This window comes from Megalobrama amblycephala, linkage group LG6 (assembly GCF_018812025.1).
Source record: "Megalobrama amblycephala isolate DHTTF-2021 linkage group LG6, ASM1881202v1, whole genome shotgun sequence".
Classification (NCBI taxonomy): Eukaryota; Metazoa; Chordata; class Actinopteri; order Cypriniformes; family Xenocyprididae; genus Megalobrama; species Megalobrama amblycephala.
In genome coordinates, this window is record NC_063049.1 from 28,553,719 (window position 1) to 28,574,426 (window position 20,708).

Sequence of the window (20,708 nt, forward strand, 5' to 3'; positions counted from 1 at the left end):
ATGAGTAGGTTGATATCCTCGCCAAAGCGTAAACACTGCGGGCTCTGTTTGTTTGAGTATCCCAATGCAGCAACACTGGAAAAATTTGAAATGTAAAGCTAAGAAGCAGTGGACCCATCAAAACAGTTTTACTCTGAACTGCAAAGCTGTTTCCTAAGAGTTTCAGCATGTCTGGTAGTAGCATCTGAAATCAGTTTCCTACATTCAAATTAACTACAAGTAGTTAAATAAGTTCATAGCACTGTAATTAAAATTTGCTTCCACTCACTCCAGATTTATAAAACACCACATCAAACATCCTATATGAAAAAAGTTCAATAAACCAACATTTAACTAACTTTTAACATTTTACACTTCCATTTTCCTTCATACCAAAAACAGAGGGTCCATTAGTTATAGACAGATAGCTTATGGTTCTCATTTGAATAAATCCCCTAATCTAAGGTATTTAATCTTTGGCATATAACTTGTCATTTTGTAAAAGGCAGTCACTGAATACTGAAAATGATCATTCTGATTGTTGCACAAAATATCAGATAATATATAAATGATATTTATGTGCACAGTACACATCAAAAGCATACTGTGAATGTCTTGTGAAAATATTTCATGCACAAGTGGTCCAAACACAGGGAACAGGCTGTACAATCAAAGGGAAAATACAGATGTACAGATATAGACACTCTCCCGTCCAGTGCTGTGGCAATTTTCCAAAGGACTCTTCCTCTTTCTGTCAAAACACAAGAACTTTACTCATTAATGCTTAAACATCTCATTGTCTCTTTGAGATGTGTCACAAGCCTTACATTAAAAATTGAGGGAAAAAAAGGAGGTCGTCTATTTTTGTCTGTCTGAGTTTAGTTGCAGACAGGCAAGAGAAGCCAATGAAATGCAGTAGGGAATCTCTTTTATCATAAATCATATCTTCTGGGGCAGAAGGGACATTTTAATAACACTAATACTTTTTCTGTTTTGTATCTTTCATTTATTTTAAGGTCAAGTTCAGCTTAGTGCTTTATTGTATGCCAGCATTACACCACCTTTCCCAAGTTTGGGGTCAGAAAGATTTTTTGGTAACACTTTACAATGAAGGTTTCATTTGTTAACATTAGTTAAACTAACTAATGTACAGCTTTTATTAATCTTAGTTAATGTTAATCTTAACATTTACTAAAACATTATTGAAATCAAACGTATGTGTTAACATTTGTTAATGCACTGTGAAATAAAATGAATATAAACTTTTTTTTATTATAGTTAATCAATGCTGTAAACATATATTGCTCACTGTTGTTAGTGTATGCATGTTAACAAATGAGACTTTATTGTAAAGAGTTACCATTTTTATGTTTTTGAAAGAAGTCTCTTATGCTCACCAATATTTATTTGATCAAAAATCTGTATTTTAATATAAATTAAAATGGATGCTGAAAATTCAGTGTCACATGATCATTCAGAAATCATTCTAATGCTGATTTGCTGCTCAAAAAACATTTCTTATTATCAATGTTGAAAAGATGAACAGATTTTTAGATGAATAGAAAGATCAAAAGAACAACCTTTATTTGAAATTTGAAATAGAAATCTTTTGTAACATTATAAATGTCTTTACTGTCGCTTTTGATCAAATTACTGCGCCCCTGCTGATTAAAAGTATTAATTTTTTTCAAAAAAAATAAAATAAAAAAATCTTACCCAAACTTTTAAAACGGTAATTAGTTTTAGGTTCAAAATAAGAGATTTTATTCCCTGTCCACACAGTGATATAAATCTCCAAGTAAAAAGGAAGCTCAGGATAGCTTTTCCTTTTTATTCTGAAGCACTTACCACAAAAATGTGACACACTCATTTCCTCAGGGCCGAGCGCGTGTTTGGTGACAGCATAAGGAAGCAACACTGAGCTTTATAATTAACGAAATCTATGATGTGGATTTGAAAGAGTACGCCATTTCATCAGGAAAACTGGGAAATGGAAACTATTGAATGAATCCTCCCTCACAAAAACACTCTGCTGATAATAACATGTACCTTTACACTTGTAAAACACCTTTGAGTCTGTGACAGATGGACTGTACACACAGCTGTGATTTGCTTCTGTCATATCTGCTGAAACGCATGTGATGTGTGGCTGGTGATCCATTTTGGAGAGCCACATGAGCAGTCACCGCAACAGTGCTGACAGAACACTCTCTATTCACGATACCGAGGCCAGTCATCCATCGCGTACCTTCTCAGACAGGAAGTTTTTATTGGAAAGAACAAGCAGAGAAATCCTGTCAAAACGAGCAGGCTCGTCTCTTCATGACTCAATTCTGAGATTAATATATTTGACCTGGCAGAAGAAGGTGCAGTGATGATAATTCCTGACCGTCTGATGGGCGTTTCTGCATTGCAACTAAAATGACTTCTTCAAAATAAAAAAAAATTAAAAAAAAATATTATTAAATATTATCAAGAGAGTCAGACACTGAAATTCTCAGTTGGTGATGAAAAGAAGCCTGTTAACTATAACAGGCTTCTTTTCAGCACCAAGTGAGAATTTCAGTCTCACAGCTCAGCTGATCTGCCTTGTGTCATCTGGAGAGAACACTATGATTCAGAAATTAATACTTTGATTCAGTAAGAAATTGGAACACTTTGAGCAAACGTGTCAGTAAAGAAGAAGATTTATACTTTAAATAAATGCTGGGTTTTTTTTAGCTTTCTATTCATCAAAGAATCCTTGAATATCACAAAAATGTCACAGTTTCTACAAAAATATTAAGGAGCACAAATGTTTTCAGAGTTGATAGGAAGAAATGTTTCTTGAGCACCAAATCAGCATATTAGAATGATGTCTGAAGGATCATGTGACACTGAAGACTGGAGTAACGATGCTGAAAATTCAGCTTTGCCATCGCACAAATAAATTACACTTTAAATATGTTCGAATGAAATTATAAATAGTTATTTTTATTTACTTTGAATCAAATAAATGCAGCTTTGGTGAGCATAAGAGACTTACAAATCAACTTTAAAGGTAGGGTGCATTCACACTCATAGGATGGAAGTTTCTTTTTTTCTACAATAAAATCAAATTGGTCAAAATACCAAATTGTAACAACTAGCCTATACTTCTAATACAGTGATAGACCTAACCACGTGAAATGATAATGTGGAATGCAAATGTAGTCAGGGCGCTAAGAAAATCGCTTTGTTACTTTCGCCCACGTTTTCCCCTAAGATTTTGGTCATATCGCCCACCCCTAATTACCTATATTTAAATGAATGAATGCTTCACCCAGGTGGAAGCCACTGATTAACCCTTTCGAGCGTGAGTTTAAAATATTCTAACTGCCCCCCCCCAGAGTTTTTTTTAAGGCGACCGTTATTTTAGAACGTTTGCCTTTAATGTTTCCATAGCGACGCGTCATGCGTGTCACAAGCGCTGAACGCAGCCACAATAACACTGTATGACAGATGGATCGCTATTATTTTGGTTTTCTTTGTTTATTTAAAATATTCGCAAAATTGCTTACCATGTCATCAACTATATGATATTCCGATTTTCAAATATGTGTAAGTGAGTGTGTTTTGTTGTTTTAAAACCTTTATAAATGATCTTTTTCTTGATCTATAATGCGAGATGGGCGCCGCCATCTTAGTTTGCGCTGCAGTTCACAAGAGCCCTGTCAGTCGGATTTACAGCAGGTGAATTCATCAGTTTCTCCCGAAATATATGCAAGTAAGTGGCTGGTGAACTGGAAGAATAATAGAGTAAACTTTATAGTTACTTAGGCCCATTATGTGTGTATGATATGAATAGATGTCGGCAAATTATATTTGAATTCACTGTTATTGCTGCTTCCGCTGATGTCTGACATCAGTGTGTATTTTATAAACTCTAAATGTATTGTTTTAATGGTGCTTATGCGTATTTAAATGTCTGAAACCTTAAAAGAAACATTATGTGGCTGAAAACACTGCATAGCTGTGATATATGACAAGAGCTGCGTGCGTCCCTCTCACAGCCAAAGCGCGAAAGCACAGTTTGAATCTGGCAGTTATGTGACGTCGCTGAACGTTCGAAATCCCATATGTGGGACCGTACGCCCAGGGGCACTGAAATAAAAATCCCATATGTGGGACCGTACCGCTCAAAGGGTTAATATAAAAAGAAAACTGTGGAAAGGAAGACCCTTCAGCTTGAAATGAAATAACAGCTCAGTGTGAGAGAGTACATGGTATTATGAAACATCCCCATAATAAGGTGCTTAACTTGGCCATGGGTTGCTCTCAGGAGGTCAAAACTTACATGGCAATGTGCTCGGTCAGGCAATGTGGTTTCCCATACTGAGATGGGCAGGTGCTGCCAGTTCCAACTGTCTGAGCACCTGCCTCCTGTTACCCCCTCTTCAAAGCCCCTCAATTCAGCTCCACATGGCCTTGGCTCAGGTGCACAGAAATGCCTGCCAGGGCCTTTGCTGCAGCCCTCGCGCCCCTAACAGCTGACACCCTGAAATCATCCGAACTGCTCCTGCATAACCACTCCACTCAGCTGTAATGTTTATGACCATTCGCAAAGTTAAATATTATATTATATTATATATATATATATATATATATATATATATATATATATATATATATAATATAGTAGTTTTGTTATGTTATATATATATATATATATATATATATATATATATATATATATATAACGCCCCCTTCTGCTCCTGACAGTGACGTTGATGACGTGTTATGTAGTGCCCCCGAGCTTCGTTTACAGTCTGAGGGAGACGCACGCTGTATTCAAGCTATTCTACATTGTTTGTATTTTGGTATGTCGCGGATGTCCTAATCGCATCACTGTCCGGAACAGAAGGGGGCGGTAATGCACCAATAAGCTGGATGCCAACCGCCATAAAACAGGAAAGAAGAAGAATAAGCAGCGTCACTGTGGAGTGAAAGCGGATATACAACAGACCCAGAAGAGAATACAATGCTGAATAAAGTCGTAGTTTTTGTTATTTTTGGACCAAAATGTATTTTCGATGTTTCAAAAACTTCTAACTAACCCACTGATGTCACATGGACTACTTTGATGATGTTTTTATTACCTTTCTGGACATGGACAGTGCACCGTACTTACACTTTCAATGGAGGGACAGAAAGCTCTCGGACTAAATCTAAAATATCTTAAACTGTGTTCCGAAGATGAACGGAGGTCTTACGGGTTTGGAACGACATGAGGGTGAGTCATTAATGACATAATTTTCATTTTTGGGTGAACTTACCCTTTAAGAATCATACTGAAGACTGGAGTAATGATGCTGAAAATTCAGCTTTGCCATCACAGGAATACATTACATTTTGAAATATATTAAACAGAAAACATAGCACGGAATAGCCTTCCCTAACTTGCAGACAGATTTTTACAGGAAGAAGAGTCAGTGTTGTTGCAATATTAATGGCTTCAAACAGTTCATGAGTAGTTGAAAAATGTCTCCCAGTTGGTTTGAGTTTAATTTGAGTCTAAATATTCACTATAGAGTTTAAATCTGGACTCTGACCAGGCCTAAACATGAGCCTGATGGACGTGTTCTCAAGCCACTTCTTAGTTGTCTTTGCAAATTGGGTAGGAACATTGTCTTGTTGACAAATAACATCTGATAATTCCTCTTTAGATAACTTTTTATTTGTGGGAAACAAGCCATTCTGCAATATTCTCTTGTACTTCAAAGCATTCAATAACTTTTCACAGAGAAGTAGCTCACCAATACTAGCAGCTAAAAGGGCTCCCCACACACTGACACCTTTTCCTCCAAAAATCCTTTATTATTATATTTCAACCACTGAGAAACCACTGAGTGGAGCATCACAATGCAACTTGTGTTTTATTGTGGTTCATCATTTCACACACAACTTTCCATATTCTGCCAAAAACATTCTGTCTTTGTTGTTCTAAGACAGCAATGGCTTTTTAAGTTGTGTATTTGCTTAAATTTTGCTAATTTCCAGAACAATAATTTGTGGGTAAGACAATTAATAGCTTACTGTTTAGCCATTTTAGACTTGGCCCAATATTTTTATTTATTTATTTTTTGCCCAGGAGTGTGTGTGTGTGTGTGTGTGTGTGTATAATATAATATAATATAATATAATATAATATATATATATATATATATATATAAAATAATAATAAACTTATTTTATATAGCACCTTTAAAAGTTTTTCTCAAAGCTCTTTACAAGAAAACATAACAGAGAAAACAACACACTTTAAATACAAGATATACATCAAAGAAATAGAAAAAAAAAGATTAATCAAGTATATACATATATACATAAATATATACATCCATAAACACACTGTACAGTATATATATATATATATATATATATATATATATATATATATATATATATATATATACTATACAGTGTGTGTGTAATATATATATTGTGTGTACAGTGTATGTAAATTATATAGACACACACACCTACATCTACCCATCTAATCGTGCCTTCATGAGGAAAGAATTCTGAACAACTGGTTTTCACCTGTCCATATGACGTCGTAATGATCGAGTCACATGCGTCTAGTCATAAACCCTGTCAAAAACGATGACGTCATTGACATGTAGACAGCCAATGCAACATATAGAGAGAGAGCAAAAGAGAGAGAGAGAGAGAGAGAGGGAGTAAGAGAGAGAGAGCACAAACTCGTCTTTGACTTCAAAATCACCGAATGTTTCACCAATGACAGGAATCATCAATGTTTGGCTCTTAATAAGAGAAGTTAAATTAGGATAATCCTCTCAAATAGAATACATGATCATGGTCATCTCCCCTCAGAGCACTATTGTGTTGGTTAAATACACCACAAGCTCCAACAAAATCAAATCTGCTTTAAATGTCTTCAGCTAAAGAAAAAGCTTCTTGAAAAACTGAACTTTCTAGTAAAACATTTACAAATAAAATGCTAAATAAGTATTCCTTGTAGGCTATGTGATTGATCATTTTCTTGTCTAAAAGATAACATTATGATATAAGAAACAACTTGAAATTTGTTTTTAGTACATACAGGAAAGCAGGCAGCATTTTAGTACAGAAATTCCCCAGCAACATCAAAGTGACATTCCGATTCTTACCGTCATAAACTGCTCCAGGGGTGTCCAGTTTTATAAGTAAAGGTTATTTCGTTAGAGACCCAAGGCGGAGGAGCGGAGAGCCCGCTCAGAGCAGCAGCAGCAGCCTCATACTGACCCGCTCCAGCCCAGCACACACATTCAACTCAACGGGGCCTCCGGTTCCAATAATCCACATAAACTCAATCCTGTAAAGCCAGTCAGCGACGACACTTTACAATCCAGTCAACGGACCACTAGGGCGGTGGAAGGGAACTCGTAGGAGAATAAAAACGCATTTCCCACTCCGGAGGTCGGCTCATCAGGATCGCTGACTTTTTTCAGTTGTGTCTCAGTTCACGGTGCTGTTACATTGTAGGAGCCGCAGAAGCAGCAGCAGCAGTGCTGAGTGTTACATTGTAACATGGCGCGACATCTCTCCGCAGCGCCACCAGCGGTCGGGGGTGGAGTCACAACCTGGAGATTTAGACAGACAGACAGACATAGATAGATAGATAGATAGATAGATAGATAGATAGATAGATAGATAGATAGATAGATAGATAGATAGATAGATAGATAGATAGATAGACCAGTTTATTAAAATAATTATGCCGTTCACAGGCTTGTTTTATCCAGATATAGTGGGACTAACATTGATTGTGGACTTACATGTCTTAACAAAAGTCTAGTGCAACAATCAAGATCGCATATTCGAGGCACAGAGTTTTTATGGACAATAGTGGCATCATGTGGTCAAATGGCGCTGATGCTCTTAAAGGGATAGTTCACCCAAAAATGAAAATTCTATCATCATTTACTGACCCTCAAGTACATCTAAATCTGTATAAATTTCTTTGTTCTGCTGAACACAAAGGAAGATATTTGGAAGAATGAGTGTAACAAAGCAGATCTCGACCCCCATTGACTACCATAGTATTCTTTTTTCCTACTATGGTAGTGCGATCTGCTTGTTTACAAACATTCTTCCAAATATCCTCCTTTGTGTTCAGCAGAACAAAGAAATGTATACAGGTTTGGAACAGCTTGAGGGTCAGTAAATGATGATAGAATTTTCATTTTTGGGTGAACTATCCCTTCAATTACGTGTTTAAATACATGTAGAGATTTGGTCTTGATTTTGAGTCTTCTGTGTTTTTTCTCAATTTTTTAATTTTGTTAATATTGTTAACTGTTTTCAACTGTCAGTAATAATAAAATAAATTGGTAGCTAGGAATTCTTTAACTATGTATCTAAAACTTCACTGTGCACATAATATATCACACTATAACAAACATTTAAAGACTAAATATGGTAAAAAAAAAAAAAAAAAATTTATGCTTTTAGTTTGAAATGAGCAATTATCTGGAGGGGAAAAAGTGCAGTAAAACCATAGAGTCAAAACACTGTTTAGATGGCCACAAAGGGCTGACACTGTGGAATGCCAAACCTATTGGAAATATCATGGTAGAATGAGTGATCTAGTAAACACTGGGAAATGTCCACACCCAATGTGTGCTTCAGCAAGATTGCCTCTCAAACATCTTTTTGGCATCCATCCTTTGACTGACTGTCTCTCACACTATGTTTGTTATGTAGGCATGTGCCAGCAGCAAACATTCTTTAAAAACGTGACCAAAAACTATTTCACGTTTTACTATGTTCCATGATCATTTAGGTTTAAAACATTTTTTAATTAATCTCAATGATCTGATATGTTACATGTCATTGTGATGACTTACAAAAATATATTTGGCATGTGGTTTACATAATATATTTAGCCAGTAGCCTAGTGCCTCTTTCTAATACTGTAAACTATTCAGAAACATGACACTTTGACAGATGTAAACTACAATATCATAAACATAAGTTGTAAATTGTTTATTCATGAGAAAGAGAAGACACTGGTATCCAGTGGTGTGCTGTACCATTTCAAATGCATTGTACATATACAATCTCATATAAACACAAAATCCAAGAGTTAATCATTTACATATATGCTTTTAAATTTTAGGCAGTTCATACTTTCTCATTTTTCAAAAGATTTAAAATCCCGTCCCGTCTAGATGTGTATGTTGCATGTCTGAGTTGCAGCAGGTGCCCAGGAAACAAGTTTCCACTGGGGGCGTACATCTGTTCCCCTTTAGGGCCCATCAGAGAGCGCAGGGTCTTGTTCCGTGTCAAGATTTTCTCATAGAACTCTAAACCACCCTTTGCATAATCGCTAGACAGACATGCTGCACGATGATCCGAGCTGTAGTCCAACCACTGGCTCAGAGCATCAGAAGCCAGGATATACGACACAACTCCTAAACCCAGTGCAACTACATTAACACCAGCCCTGAAGATGATGGACCCAGCCTGGAGCCCAAAGATCTGCTTGAGGGCTACACTGTATATACATGCACCGGCCAGACATGCTGGAGCCACTGAAGCGTGCAACACAGGACCCCCAGCCCTGAGTCGAGCAAGTTCTCGGGCTATAGCAAACTTCTGCGCCTCTGGAGAGAACACTAGCGAGTTTTTGAGAGCAATGCCTGAGTCGCTGTCCCATTCCAACTCTTTACCATTGATGACAATAGTGCGGTTTGTGATGCCCGATGGATCATCAGTGGTGCTGTTGAAGTTGGCTGGGATGCCGATCTGCGCTCCAGAGGGAAGCCATGGAACACCTGCTCCTACCGGATGAAAGCCAAAAGAGGCAAATGCACTGAAGTTTTTAGGGGAGCTAACAGCAGAATCTTTCAGCACCTCCTGAAAGACGTTCTCAAGCTTCTCTGACAGGCTGGCTGGTTCTCCTTTGTGCCAGGCCTGGTACACTTTTCTGTATGTATGATCTGGGAAAGCATGATAAAAAATGTTGGCAGAGAAAACCCCGCCACAACCGACAAGAAGCAGCGGTGTCCGATACTTCTGAATAAACACAGAGAATCTGAGAAAACGTGAAGCCATCTCTTCTTTTGCTCACCCGGCCAAGCTGTCAAGACAAATGACAAAATTATATATTATTAATCACAAATTATATAATTTTTGCATTTAATATCAATGTCATCATTAACAAACCATGTAGGCTACATATTAATAAAATATGTGTTTTTTCGCCAAACTCTGGGTTTTCCGTTTCAGAATGGGAGGTATGTCAAACCAGAGAAAGTAGGGTAAGTCAAGCCCGTATCTAAAAGAGAGGTAACTTATACTCAGAGTCAGTTACCATGGTAACTTACTCTGTGAAACTAACCTGGTTGCGAGCAGGTTTTCTTCGGTAAACCCAGAGTTTCTTTCGGTCTCCTCCCCCTTTTTAAAACACAAGCAATGTTTAAATACCTCATTCATTCATTCACACTGAAAAATGCTTTTCTTACTGAATATTTTTTGTCTTATTTCATGTACAAATCTAAGTAAGTAAAAGTACGAAAAATTATTATTAATATTTTACTTTTTTTTTCTTCTTTTTTTTTTTGCCCGTGGGATACCATGAAAATGAATATTAGTTCAATAACCTACTGTTCTGCCAGTTTTCACCTCTGATATAATAACAGTCATAAGAATTAAACTTGTATTGACTCTGAAGTATGCAGACGTCTTTTTGTCGGGTGCTGTTGCCATGGTGAATCGTAATATCAGAGCTCCATTGATCATGGTTTTTCATAGTCCTGGTGCACATGCTTAACTCAGAATCAACCTACTCAGAGTTGATTGAACGAACTCAATTCAGCTGTTATGAAAACAAAAACTCAGAGTGTCCCATCTCAGAGTAAGTCAACTCAGAGTTCAAGTTTTAACTCAGAGTTGGTTGAAAGTCTGAGAGTCAATGTTCAGAAATTATTAATTATTATAATGTTTTGAACTATGCTGTATAGCCGTGTTTTACGGTGTGTTTGTTGTCGAACGCAAAAATTAGTTTATTTTTAATTATTAAAAAATGCCATTATTTTATATGAAAAAGTTAATAATTGTATTTTATTGACAAAATATTTTAGTTTGTCTTGTATTTTTTTTTTATTAGATCAGATAACATTTTAAGCTGTTGTATGGTCATGTTACAATGTGCCCCTCATTACACACAGACTGATATATTTCAAATGTTTATTTCTTTTAATTTTGATGATTATAACTGACAACTAAGGAAAATCCCAAATTCAGTATCTCAGAAAATTAGAATATTGTGAAAAGGTTCAATATTGAAGACACATGGTGCCACACTCTACACAAAAGACACAAAAGGTCATTGCAAAAGAGGTTGGCTGTTCACAGAGCTCTGTGTCCAAGCACATTAATAGAGAGGCGAAGGGAAGGAAAAGACGTGGTAGAAAAAAGTGTACAAGCAATAGGGATAACCGCACCCTGGAGAGGATTGTGAAACAAAACCCATTCAAAAATATGGGGGAGATTCACAAAGAGTGGACTGCAGCTGGAGTCAGTGCTTCAAGAACCACTACGCACAGACGTATGCAAGACATGGGTTTCTGCTGTCGCATTCCTTGTGTCAAGCCACTCTTGAACAACAGACAGCGTCAGAAGCATCTCGCCTGGGCTAAAGACAAAAAGGACTGGACTGCTGCTGAGTGTTCCAAAGTTATGTTCTCTGATGAAAGTAAACTTTGCAGTTTTAGAGCACTTCATGCTTCCTGCAGCTGACCAACTTTATGGAGATGCAGATTTCATTTTCCGACAGGACTTGGCACCTGCACACAGTGCCAAAGCTACCAGTACCTGGTTTAAGGACCATGGTATCCCTGTTCTTAATTGGCCAGCAAACTCGCCTGACCTTAACCTTATTGTGAAGAGGAAGATGTGATATGCCAGACCCAACAATGCAGAAGAGCTGAAGGCCACTATCAGAGCAACATGGGCTCTCATAACACCTGAGCAGTGCCACAGACTGATCGACTCCATGCCACGCCGCATTGCTGCAGTAATTCAGGCAAAAGGAGCCCCAACTAAGTATTGAGTGCTGTACATGCTCATACTTTTCAGTTGGCCAAGGTTTCTAAAAATCCTTTCTTTGTATTGGTCTTAATATTCTAATTTTCTGAGATACTGAATTTGGGATTTTCTTTAGTTGTCAGTTATAATCATCAAAATTAAAAGAATAAACATTTGAAATAACGTTATATCAGTCTGTGTGTAATGAATGAATATAATATACAAGTTTCACTTTTTGAATGGAATTAGTGAAATCAACTTTTTGATGATATTCTAATTATATGACCAGCACCTGTAAAGGCATGACGCTTTAAATATCTGCTGCACATTTTCAAAGTATGTATCGCAAGCCCTTCTTTTCCGAATACATTTTTATATTTTTCGAATGCCTACATTTTCCGTACATTTTCGAATAAAGTGGCAAACAAGTCTTTGGGAATAACTGCCTATTAAAAGACTATAAAAACCATTAGTATTCTCTTACTTGCTACTTTGTGTTCATTCTCTCAAGGACAGCACGTTGAGTGTTATGGAAACACATCTGCCGCAAGAACTTTACGACACTTTTACGACAGCACGGATAATTTGCGGACTCCATAGAAATAGAATAAGGATTAGAATAGAAATAAGAATGTATAATTTGTATTACTATAATGGGCATGGACAGGCACATATATAAAATTTCACAAATTTTAACTCTTCATTTTGTATTTTTATTAATGTATGGCTATCGGCGTTGTCTAACGTTACGTATCACGGATGTCACGCATGATAATTTATCAAAAACAAAACATGTCCCAAAGGAGGACTCACAACCCTTTCTTTCCCTATGCTTTGAACTTGAGAAAACCTGAGCACGCGTTCACAACAGACAGTTAGATATTAATTTCACACGGATGTAAGCGAAACTTTTTTCTTTAGTTCAACCTCATCTTTCAAATTGTGAAAAATGACAACCCCATACAATTTTCTTTTTATATATAATTTTAAAAGTTGCAATGACATCTGTGTCAAGCGTCGTCCTATTAAGATGAATGGAGAAAATATAAAGTATTTTTTAATGTCCATTATTTTTATCATCTTATAAATCGTACAGTAATCATATAAACTCAGCTGCCGCTTTAAAAGTGATGATGAGGCTTCACACAGAGGAACAGTCCATTTGCGCTTGTGGGGAACAGTCTTCCGTTTACTCGACGATGGACACGTTTTGAAGAAGACGGCGTTTTAGGACAAGATCTGGGTATATATTCACGGCTGTTTGTATCAGATGGAGAATGCTTCTAGTCAAATAAAACAGTGAATGAATGCTCTATAAGAGTTGGCAAAAGAAACGCATCCACCCCATCGAAACCATGCTATTTATAGCATCAGCAGTTGCGATGTGAAGTTTGTTACACAGAAATTTCATAAGGGCGGAGGTAAATGTTTTAATATTTCATTTAATCTGAACAGCAGGCTCCACAAAGAGCCTGCTGATAACTCTAAACTTAAATATACAGGGATGTCGAGGAAGAGTCGGGATATTTGCACACTTGGTAAATCAACCAACCCAGCATTGGTAAGTTTCCTGCCAGAGTTTGATGATGGTTTTTGATGATCATTGTCATTTGTCAGTGCTCAGAGTCACACTCATGTGTAACTTCAGACATAAACGTTTGTCAGTGTATACCCCTCGTGCTCAGCTTTGCATTGTCTGTGATTGTCTATAGATGTTTAGTAAATGAGACTTAACTCTGAAATCTGAATTGAGTGACTGATCTAACGGGATATACGTCACTACGCCGTGTTAAAAGTGACGTCATCTCTGATGGAAGGGCGTATGAAACATCTGAGTAATAGACCATTTATAAAGCTAAAACTAAATATAGCTTTACATCTATGTGGAAGTGATATAATGATACATTTAGAAAATATATGATACAATTTGTAACAATATTAGGGAAGTTCCATATGCATAGAATGAAATGGTCTGGCTCCAACCCATTTGTTAAATGAAAGACTTAATACTTTAATCAGCAGTGTTCTGTGTAAGTGTAAAAGGCAATTATAGCATCTAAAATTATTAATAAATATGATAGACATTTCTGTCACATATTATGCAATAAAAAGTAAAAGTCATGCTATAGCAAGGCCTAATTATGAGTTTGAAAGTGCAAAATTATGGTAAAGTGGAATTAGATTAGAAATAGAATTAAAATTTAAAGTCTTAATTATGATTTTTTATTTTTTTTTTGTCATAATTTCGTCAGTTTATGTCATTGTCCTCTTTTTATAAGCCTATCATGATTCTGACTTTTTATAGGCCTACATTTCTCTGAATGTGAAGTGGTCTTAAAGGGATAGTTCACCCAAAAATGAAAATTTTGTCATCAACCCTCAAGTTGTTCCAAACCTGTATGAGTTTCTTTTTTTCCTGTTGATTACAGAAGAACCAGAAGACGGAAGCCATTTACTTCCATGGTATTTTTTCTTTTTCTTTTTTTTTTTTCCTACTTTGGAAGTCAGTGGCTACTGTCAACTGTTTAATTACCAACATTCTTTAAAATATCTTCTTTTGTAATCAGCAGGAAAAAAAGAAACTCGTACAGGTTTAGAACATCTTGAGGGTGCGTAAGTGATGACAAAATTTTCATTTTTGGGTGAACTATCCCTTTTAAAGGTAAAAAAGAAAAATTATTTTGAAGCAAATAGGAATAGAACAGTTTATGTTAAGCTATCCATATCATACATAATATCACTGTTTATATCTATTTATTTACTTATTTAAACTTGGTATAACCCTGTTATTAATTCTCAATTTTTTTTTATTTAGTAAAGTTAAAACTCACAGTGAGAAGTTCATTGCACTTTATTGACCACTTTGAATTGACGTCCTGATGAAGAAAATCAATTTAAAAACACTGAAGAAGGAAAGTCATGCGGAATGACATGAGGGAGTAAATGACCATTTTCATTTTTGGGTGAACTGTGCCAAAAGCCTACAACTACAGTACACAAAGTGTTAGCTCGTCATCTTAAAAGGTCAGTTAGGGGTCTCGATCATGGGTGTGTCTGGTCGAGAGGTGTCTCATAGCTTCCTTATGAAAGAGAGATCTCTCAAATATCCAGGCCTGGTGGAATTAGGAAGGAAGTTTACTCCTTCCTCACATTGTGGGCCGCAGGAAGGGGTGGCCGTCACCCACTGACAGACTTTTCCTCCTGAATAGCCCACAGTGCCCTGCTCACAGGCCAGACAAACGCTTCCTCATTAGCCTAGCTGAGTTCCTTAAAGTCTTCTTTCTGCTAGAGTTGTCTTTTTAGGTAAGAAAATGTGTTTTTACTTATTTTATTATTATTGTTTATCATACAACCTTTAGGTACAAATTGCTATTTCACTGTAACTCTAAATTCTTGCTTAAGAATTGTGCTAATAGGTTTATACAGCCATTCATTGTTTTCTTGTTATTTGATATTGATAAGTAAATTAATTATTAATTTATAAAAAAAATTATTGCCATAAAATAAAATATATTTAATGTGAGGTAGCTTAATGTACAGAAATGTATATGTATTGTATTTGTACTTTATGGTACATTTCATATATTTATTTATTTTCTGTCTCTATGCTAGGATTAAAGATACTTTTTGTATTTAAAGACATTTGCAGGGCTATAACTGATCTTTTATAAATAATAAATAATATATTATGAAAATATATGTCAACATTTTGACATTTTATTCTCATCCTCACATACAAAATTCTTGAAGCTTTAATAGAGTGTTTTATGAATTTTTTTTTTTTTTTTTGCTGTAAACAAAAATAAAAGAGACTTGGTCTTGGAAGATTCAAGGCTTGTGCGGAAAATAACAGCAATTACAAAGAAGCACAATGTCTGCGTCTAGACCATATCCTTGGTAATGCATCCTTCTATCCTAAATTAGTTCTCTCCAGAACTATTCCCAAACCACACAAAACCTCATTTGAACTTTTCTTCAGTTACTTTGAGCTTCTTTATTTCACATAAAACTTGAGACATGCTCATAACTGTCATCTACCTAATGCTTAGGCCTAAATCATGGGGTAGCATTCTCCTCTCCTCTATGCTCAGGTGTAGCTGTTATCATGGCAACTAGCGCGGTCCCTAGCGACAACCTCCCGACGTACAAATTGGTGGTTGTTGGAGATGGAGGCGTGGGAAAGAGTGCTCTTACCATCCAGTTTTTCCAAAAGATTTTTGTGCCAGATTACGATCCTACTATTGAAGACTCCTACTTGAAACACACAGAGATCGATGGCCAGTGGGCTATTTTGGATGGTAAGTACCAATACCTCATTATCTCTAGTATTTTCCTGTATTATTTATAAGTAATATTCATGCTTTTATTGCTCTCATAGTGTTATATGTATTTGCAGCCTTATCAGTATATCAAGCTTATAGCCTCATTACAGCACAACAAAAGTCATGCCTAATGGAAAATCCAGCTAAAACTAGCTTCAGCTGGTTGCAGTTTTAAATGATTTCTAACTATTTGAAGTTGGTCATTTATGGTTACTAGTTGGTCCAAATTAAAGTCGGAGGGAAAAAGTGAAAACATATTATAATACAAAAAAACGTAAAACATACAGAATTTGACATTTTTATTAATGTCTCATTCTTCTTTGTAAAAATAATCTGATGTTGGGTAGAAAAAATGTAGAGATTATATATATATATATATATATATATATATATATATATATATATATCAGTACTGTCAATAGATTAATATTTTAATCACGATTAATCGCACACTTTTGTGCAATTAATCGTGATTAATCACATACCTATTGTGACATTAAGCATACACAATTTATCTTGTTTAATAACACGTTCATTTGCCATGTCCAACAACGTAGATCATCAATGATTGTCTTTCCAAGACAATCAATGATGATTTACACTTGGAGACTCCAAAAGGACACCCAATAATAAAATTATATACGAAGTCCATATAATTCATAAATTTACAGTATGCACACCAAAGCACACATGAAAAAAATTACAGAGAAAACTTTTCCGAATTCACAGTGTATAGTATGTGTACAGTGCAGCAGCAAAGAGCTTGTTTACATTTTAGACAAGTCAGGTTGCAATACTGAAGAGAACCACATGGAGATGCCAAAAAAAACCCTGACTGCATATACCTACTACAGTACACGGATCCATTCTGAATCACTAAACACGGCAACATATACATATAAATATACAGTATATAGAGAGAGAGTAAACATTTTCCAGGTAATATTTTACACATATTATTATCTTTGCTCCTTGCAGTTTTAGACACAGCAGGTCAAGAGGAATTTAGCGCCATGCGAGAGCAGTACATGAGGACTGGTGACGGATTCCTAATTGTGTTCTCTGTGACGGACAAGGCCAGCTTTGAACACGTCGACCGGTTTCACCAGCTCATTCTACGAGTGAAAGACCGGTCAGAGATCATGTTTACTTCATGCAAAACTCAAGACCACAACACATATTTGACTAGACTTCTCCTAACAAAACATTTAAAGTTTCTTTCGTGTCTCCACTAGAGAGTCTTTCCCCATGGTTTTAGTGGCTAACAAAGTAGACCTGGTGCATCTGAGGAAAGTGACAAATGAACAGGGCTGTGAGATGGCCGCCAAACACAACGTGAGTCCGTCAGATATCGGAGCACTAATTTATGTAGGACTAATAACTTTCAATGAGCCCACAACTTATAGTGTGTGTTTGTGTTTATTGACAGAGGTTAATGGGTTATTTCACCTAAAACCTGAAACTTCTTTTATGATATACTCACCTTCATACCATTCCAAACCTGTATGACTTTCTTCTGTAGAAGAGGGGGAGAATTTCAGTAAATAACTATCAAATTTCAGTTTGCACTGCTACTACTACTACTACTACTAGTACTACCTTTATGGTGCTTTTTATTTTTGGATATGAACCCTATATATAAACATTATAAATGTATAGTACTGTTCAAAACTTTGGGGTCAGTAAGATTTGTTACTGTCTTCAAAAGAAATATCTTTAATATCTTCTGTCTCTTTAAGACTACAAAAAAAAAAAAAAAACCACACATTTTATATATACAGTACAGTCCAAAAGTTTGGAACCACTAAGATTTTTAATGTTTTTAAAAGAAGTTCCGTCTGCTCACCAAGGCTACATTTATTTAATTAAAAATACAGTAAAAAACAGTAATATTGTGAAATATTATTACAATTTAAAATAACTGTGTACTATTTAAATATATTTGACAAAGTAATTTATTCCTGTGATGCAAAGCTGAATTTTCAGCATCGTTACTCCAGTCTTCAGTGTCACATGATCCTTCAGAAATCATTCTAATATGCTGATCTGCTGCTCAATAAACATTTATGATTCTTTTCAATGTTGAAAACAGTTGTGTACTTTTTTTTTTCAGGATTCCTTGATGAATAGAAAGTTCAAAAGAACAGCATTTATCTGAAATACAAAGCTTCTGTAGTATTATACACTACCGTTCAAAAGTTTGGGGTCAGTAAGAATTTTTATTTTTATTTTTTTGAAAAGAAATTAAAGAAATGAATACTTTTATTCAGCAAGGATGCATTAAATCAATCAAAAGTGGCAGTAAAGACATTTATAATGTTACAAAAGATTAGATTTCAGATAAACACTGTTCTTTTGAACTTTCTATTCATCAAATAATCCTGAAAAAAAATATTGTACACAAATATTTTGTACAATTGTACACATTAAATGTTTCTTGAGCAGCAGATCAGCATATTAGAATGATTTCTGAAGGATCATGTGACACTGAAGACTGGAGTAACGATGCTGAAAATTCAGCTTTGACATCACAGGAATAAATTACGTTGTGAAATATATTCAAATAGAAAACAGTTATTTTAAATTGTAATAATATTTCACAATATTACTGTTTTTTACTGTATTTTTAATTAAATAAATGTAGCCTTGGTGAGCAGACAAAACTTCTTTTAAAAACATTAAAAATCTTAGTGGTTCCAAACTTTTGGACTGTACTGTATATACATATATATATTTGTGGCAACCATGATATATTATTTTCTAGGATTCTTTGATGAATAAAGTTTAAAAGAACAGCATTTGTTTTAAAATAAAAACCTTTTGTTCATTAAAAATGTGTTTACTGTCACTTTTGATCAATTTAAAGCATCCTTGTTGAAATAAAACTATTAATTTCTTTGGAAAAAAATAAAATCTTACTGACTCATTTTGAACAGTTCTGTATTTTTGCAATTATTCTGAACTTGTATACATCATTAACAAGTCATTACATTTATTAAAAGTTTTGAACACTCAAATCTTAAAAAAAAAAAAAAAAAATCACATTTATGTTTACATTTTAAAATGTTTATGGAACTCCTACTCCTAATGTGAGTGACTTCATTGCAGTAATTTGCATTTCTTAACTATTTCTTTAGATTACTTACATTGAAACAAGTGCCAAGGATCCTCCAATGAATGTGGACAGAGCCTTTCACGAACTAGTCAGAGTTATCAGGTGAATAAATCTCATGATCTCACATTTTTCAGGGGTTTGTCTTCTCAAAATGATGTACTATGATGATATACAGTGAAAGATGTAAAAACGTTATTTATTTTTGTCTAACCAGACAGCATTATAGGTGCAGTTAAAAGTTTGAATCAGTTATTAATTTTTATATTAAAATTTCTCTTTCATTCATGCCTTTTTAGACAGCAAGTTCCAGAGCGTAGTCTGAAAAACAAGAAAAAGGCGAAGTGGCGTGGAGACAGAGCCATGAGTTCTCACAAGCTTCACTGTGTGATACTGTGATATTGTGTCTCTTCTGTTGGAATCATCAGCGCTTGGCAAGATAAAATGCCAGACAGGACTGACTAGAGATCTGCACTAATCAGAGGACCACAGACTTTATCAAAAGAACTGGCATGAAGCCATACTATCTCTTCCTGTCTCAGGGAAGCATATTAGGTGAGTGAAGGACTCAATGCCTCCAGACCAAGGAGGAACAATCAGTTCAACGTGTCCTAATTGAAGCACTGCCTGAAACAACAAAAATCAGAACATGTTTGATGTTTAAAATACTATGTGAAGCTAAATTTAGTCCAGTAAGATTACACTGTGGGTGGAGCTACCCAGAAAGATGCATCCAAACCGAAACCATGCACCGCAGTCATTCACGCACCTACATCAAAATTGTCTGCAGCTTCCAAACACTCATATAATTATGCGGATGATTGTTTTGTAGAGCTGTCTAAACATTTTTTTTTTTTTTTTTTTTTGCAGTAGTTACCACAATATGAAGGGATATTGTTGTTTAACTTTCAAGAAGAACTAAATCTGCCTTACAAATGTATATTTATTTGCAAAGGAGTATGTAGCTATAGTCTTCTTTAAGGAAACTTTTAGTGTCATAGAGTGTCAGATGCATCTTTAATATGGCCTTAACTGTTAAGCACAAAGAGTATTGACACGATTGATGGGCCCGTTGCACTAGAAGACAAATGCAAGTCTTTTTGCACTTTCAGTATTTTCTCATGGGCTTTTACTGTTTAACATGCTTGGGATGTTTTTGTTGCACACTTAACAAGTGCTCTAAGCCTTTTTTTATATATATATATATACCACACAGAAAAATCCCTACTAAACAGATCCCA

At 35.5% G+C, this 20,708-nt stretch overlaps 3 protein-coding genes across 11 annotated transcripts in view; 1 reads left to right on the plus strand and 2 right to left on the minus strand.

The window, feature by feature from the left end:
- Positions 1-7,525, minus strand: part of ptpn4a (protein tyrosine phosphatase non-receptor type 4a) — a 53,667-nt gene extending 46,142 nt beyond the window's left edge. For 2 of the 5 annotated variants that reach the window (XM_048193680.1, XM_048193676.1), the window contains exon 1: positions 7,131-7,521. The gene's annotated coding sequence lies outside the window, so the exon portion shown is untranslated. Of the gene's footprint in view, positions 1-7,130 lie in introns of all 5 variants that reach the window. The other 3 variants (XM_048193677.1, XM_048193678.1, XM_048193681.1) reach the window with 3 other exon arrangements.
- Positions 7,526-8,973: 1,448 nt separating this feature from the next.
- Positions 8,974-12,625, minus strand: tmem177 (transmembrane protein 177). Of its 2 annotated transcripts, XM_048193692.1 has the most exons (3): positions 12,518-12,625; positions 10,346-10,401; positions 8,974-10,084 (listed from the first exon to the last, which is right to left on the minus strand). In XM_048193692.1, exon 3 carries the CDS (start codon positions 10,057-10,059, stop codon positions 9,127-9,129), a length of 933 nt encoding a protein of 310 aa, XP_048049649.1. In that variant the 5' UTR covers positions 10,060-10,084; positions 10,346-10,401; positions 12,518-12,625; the 3' UTR covers positions 8,974-9,126. The 2 variants fall into 2 exon arrangements, with proteins under 2 accessions (XP_048049649.1, XP_048049650.1); XM_048193693.1 differs by lacking the exon at positions 10,346-10,401 and having other exon boundaries at positions 12,518-12,620.
- A 531-nt stretch (positions 12,626-13,156) lies between these two features.
- On the plus strand, positions 13,157-20,339 carry mrasa (muscle RAS oncogene homolog a). 4 transcript variants are annotated; one of them, XM_048193695.1, is made up of 7 exons: positions 13,157-13,594; positions 15,243-15,336; positions 16,125-16,331; positions 17,334-17,487; positions 17,591-17,690; positions 19,493-19,572; positions 19,767-20,339. In XM_048193695.1, exons 3-7 carry the CDS (start codon positions 16,139-16,141, stop codon positions 19,864-19,866), a joined length of 627 nt encoding a protein of 208 aa, XP_048049652.1. In that variant the 5' UTR covers positions 13,157-13,594; positions 15,243-15,336; positions 16,125-16,138; the 3' UTR covers positions 19,867-20,339. The 4 variants fall into 4 exon arrangements, with proteins under 4 accessions (XP_048049652.1, XP_048049653.1, XP_048049651.1 ...); XM_048193694.1 differs by lacking the exon at positions 15,243-15,336 and having other exon boundaries at positions 13,158-13,454; positions 13,536-13,594; XM_048193696.1 differs by lacking the exon at positions 15,243-15,336 and having other exon boundaries at positions 13,157-13,454.
- The last annotated feature ends 369 nt before the right edge of the window (positions 20,340-20,708 follow it).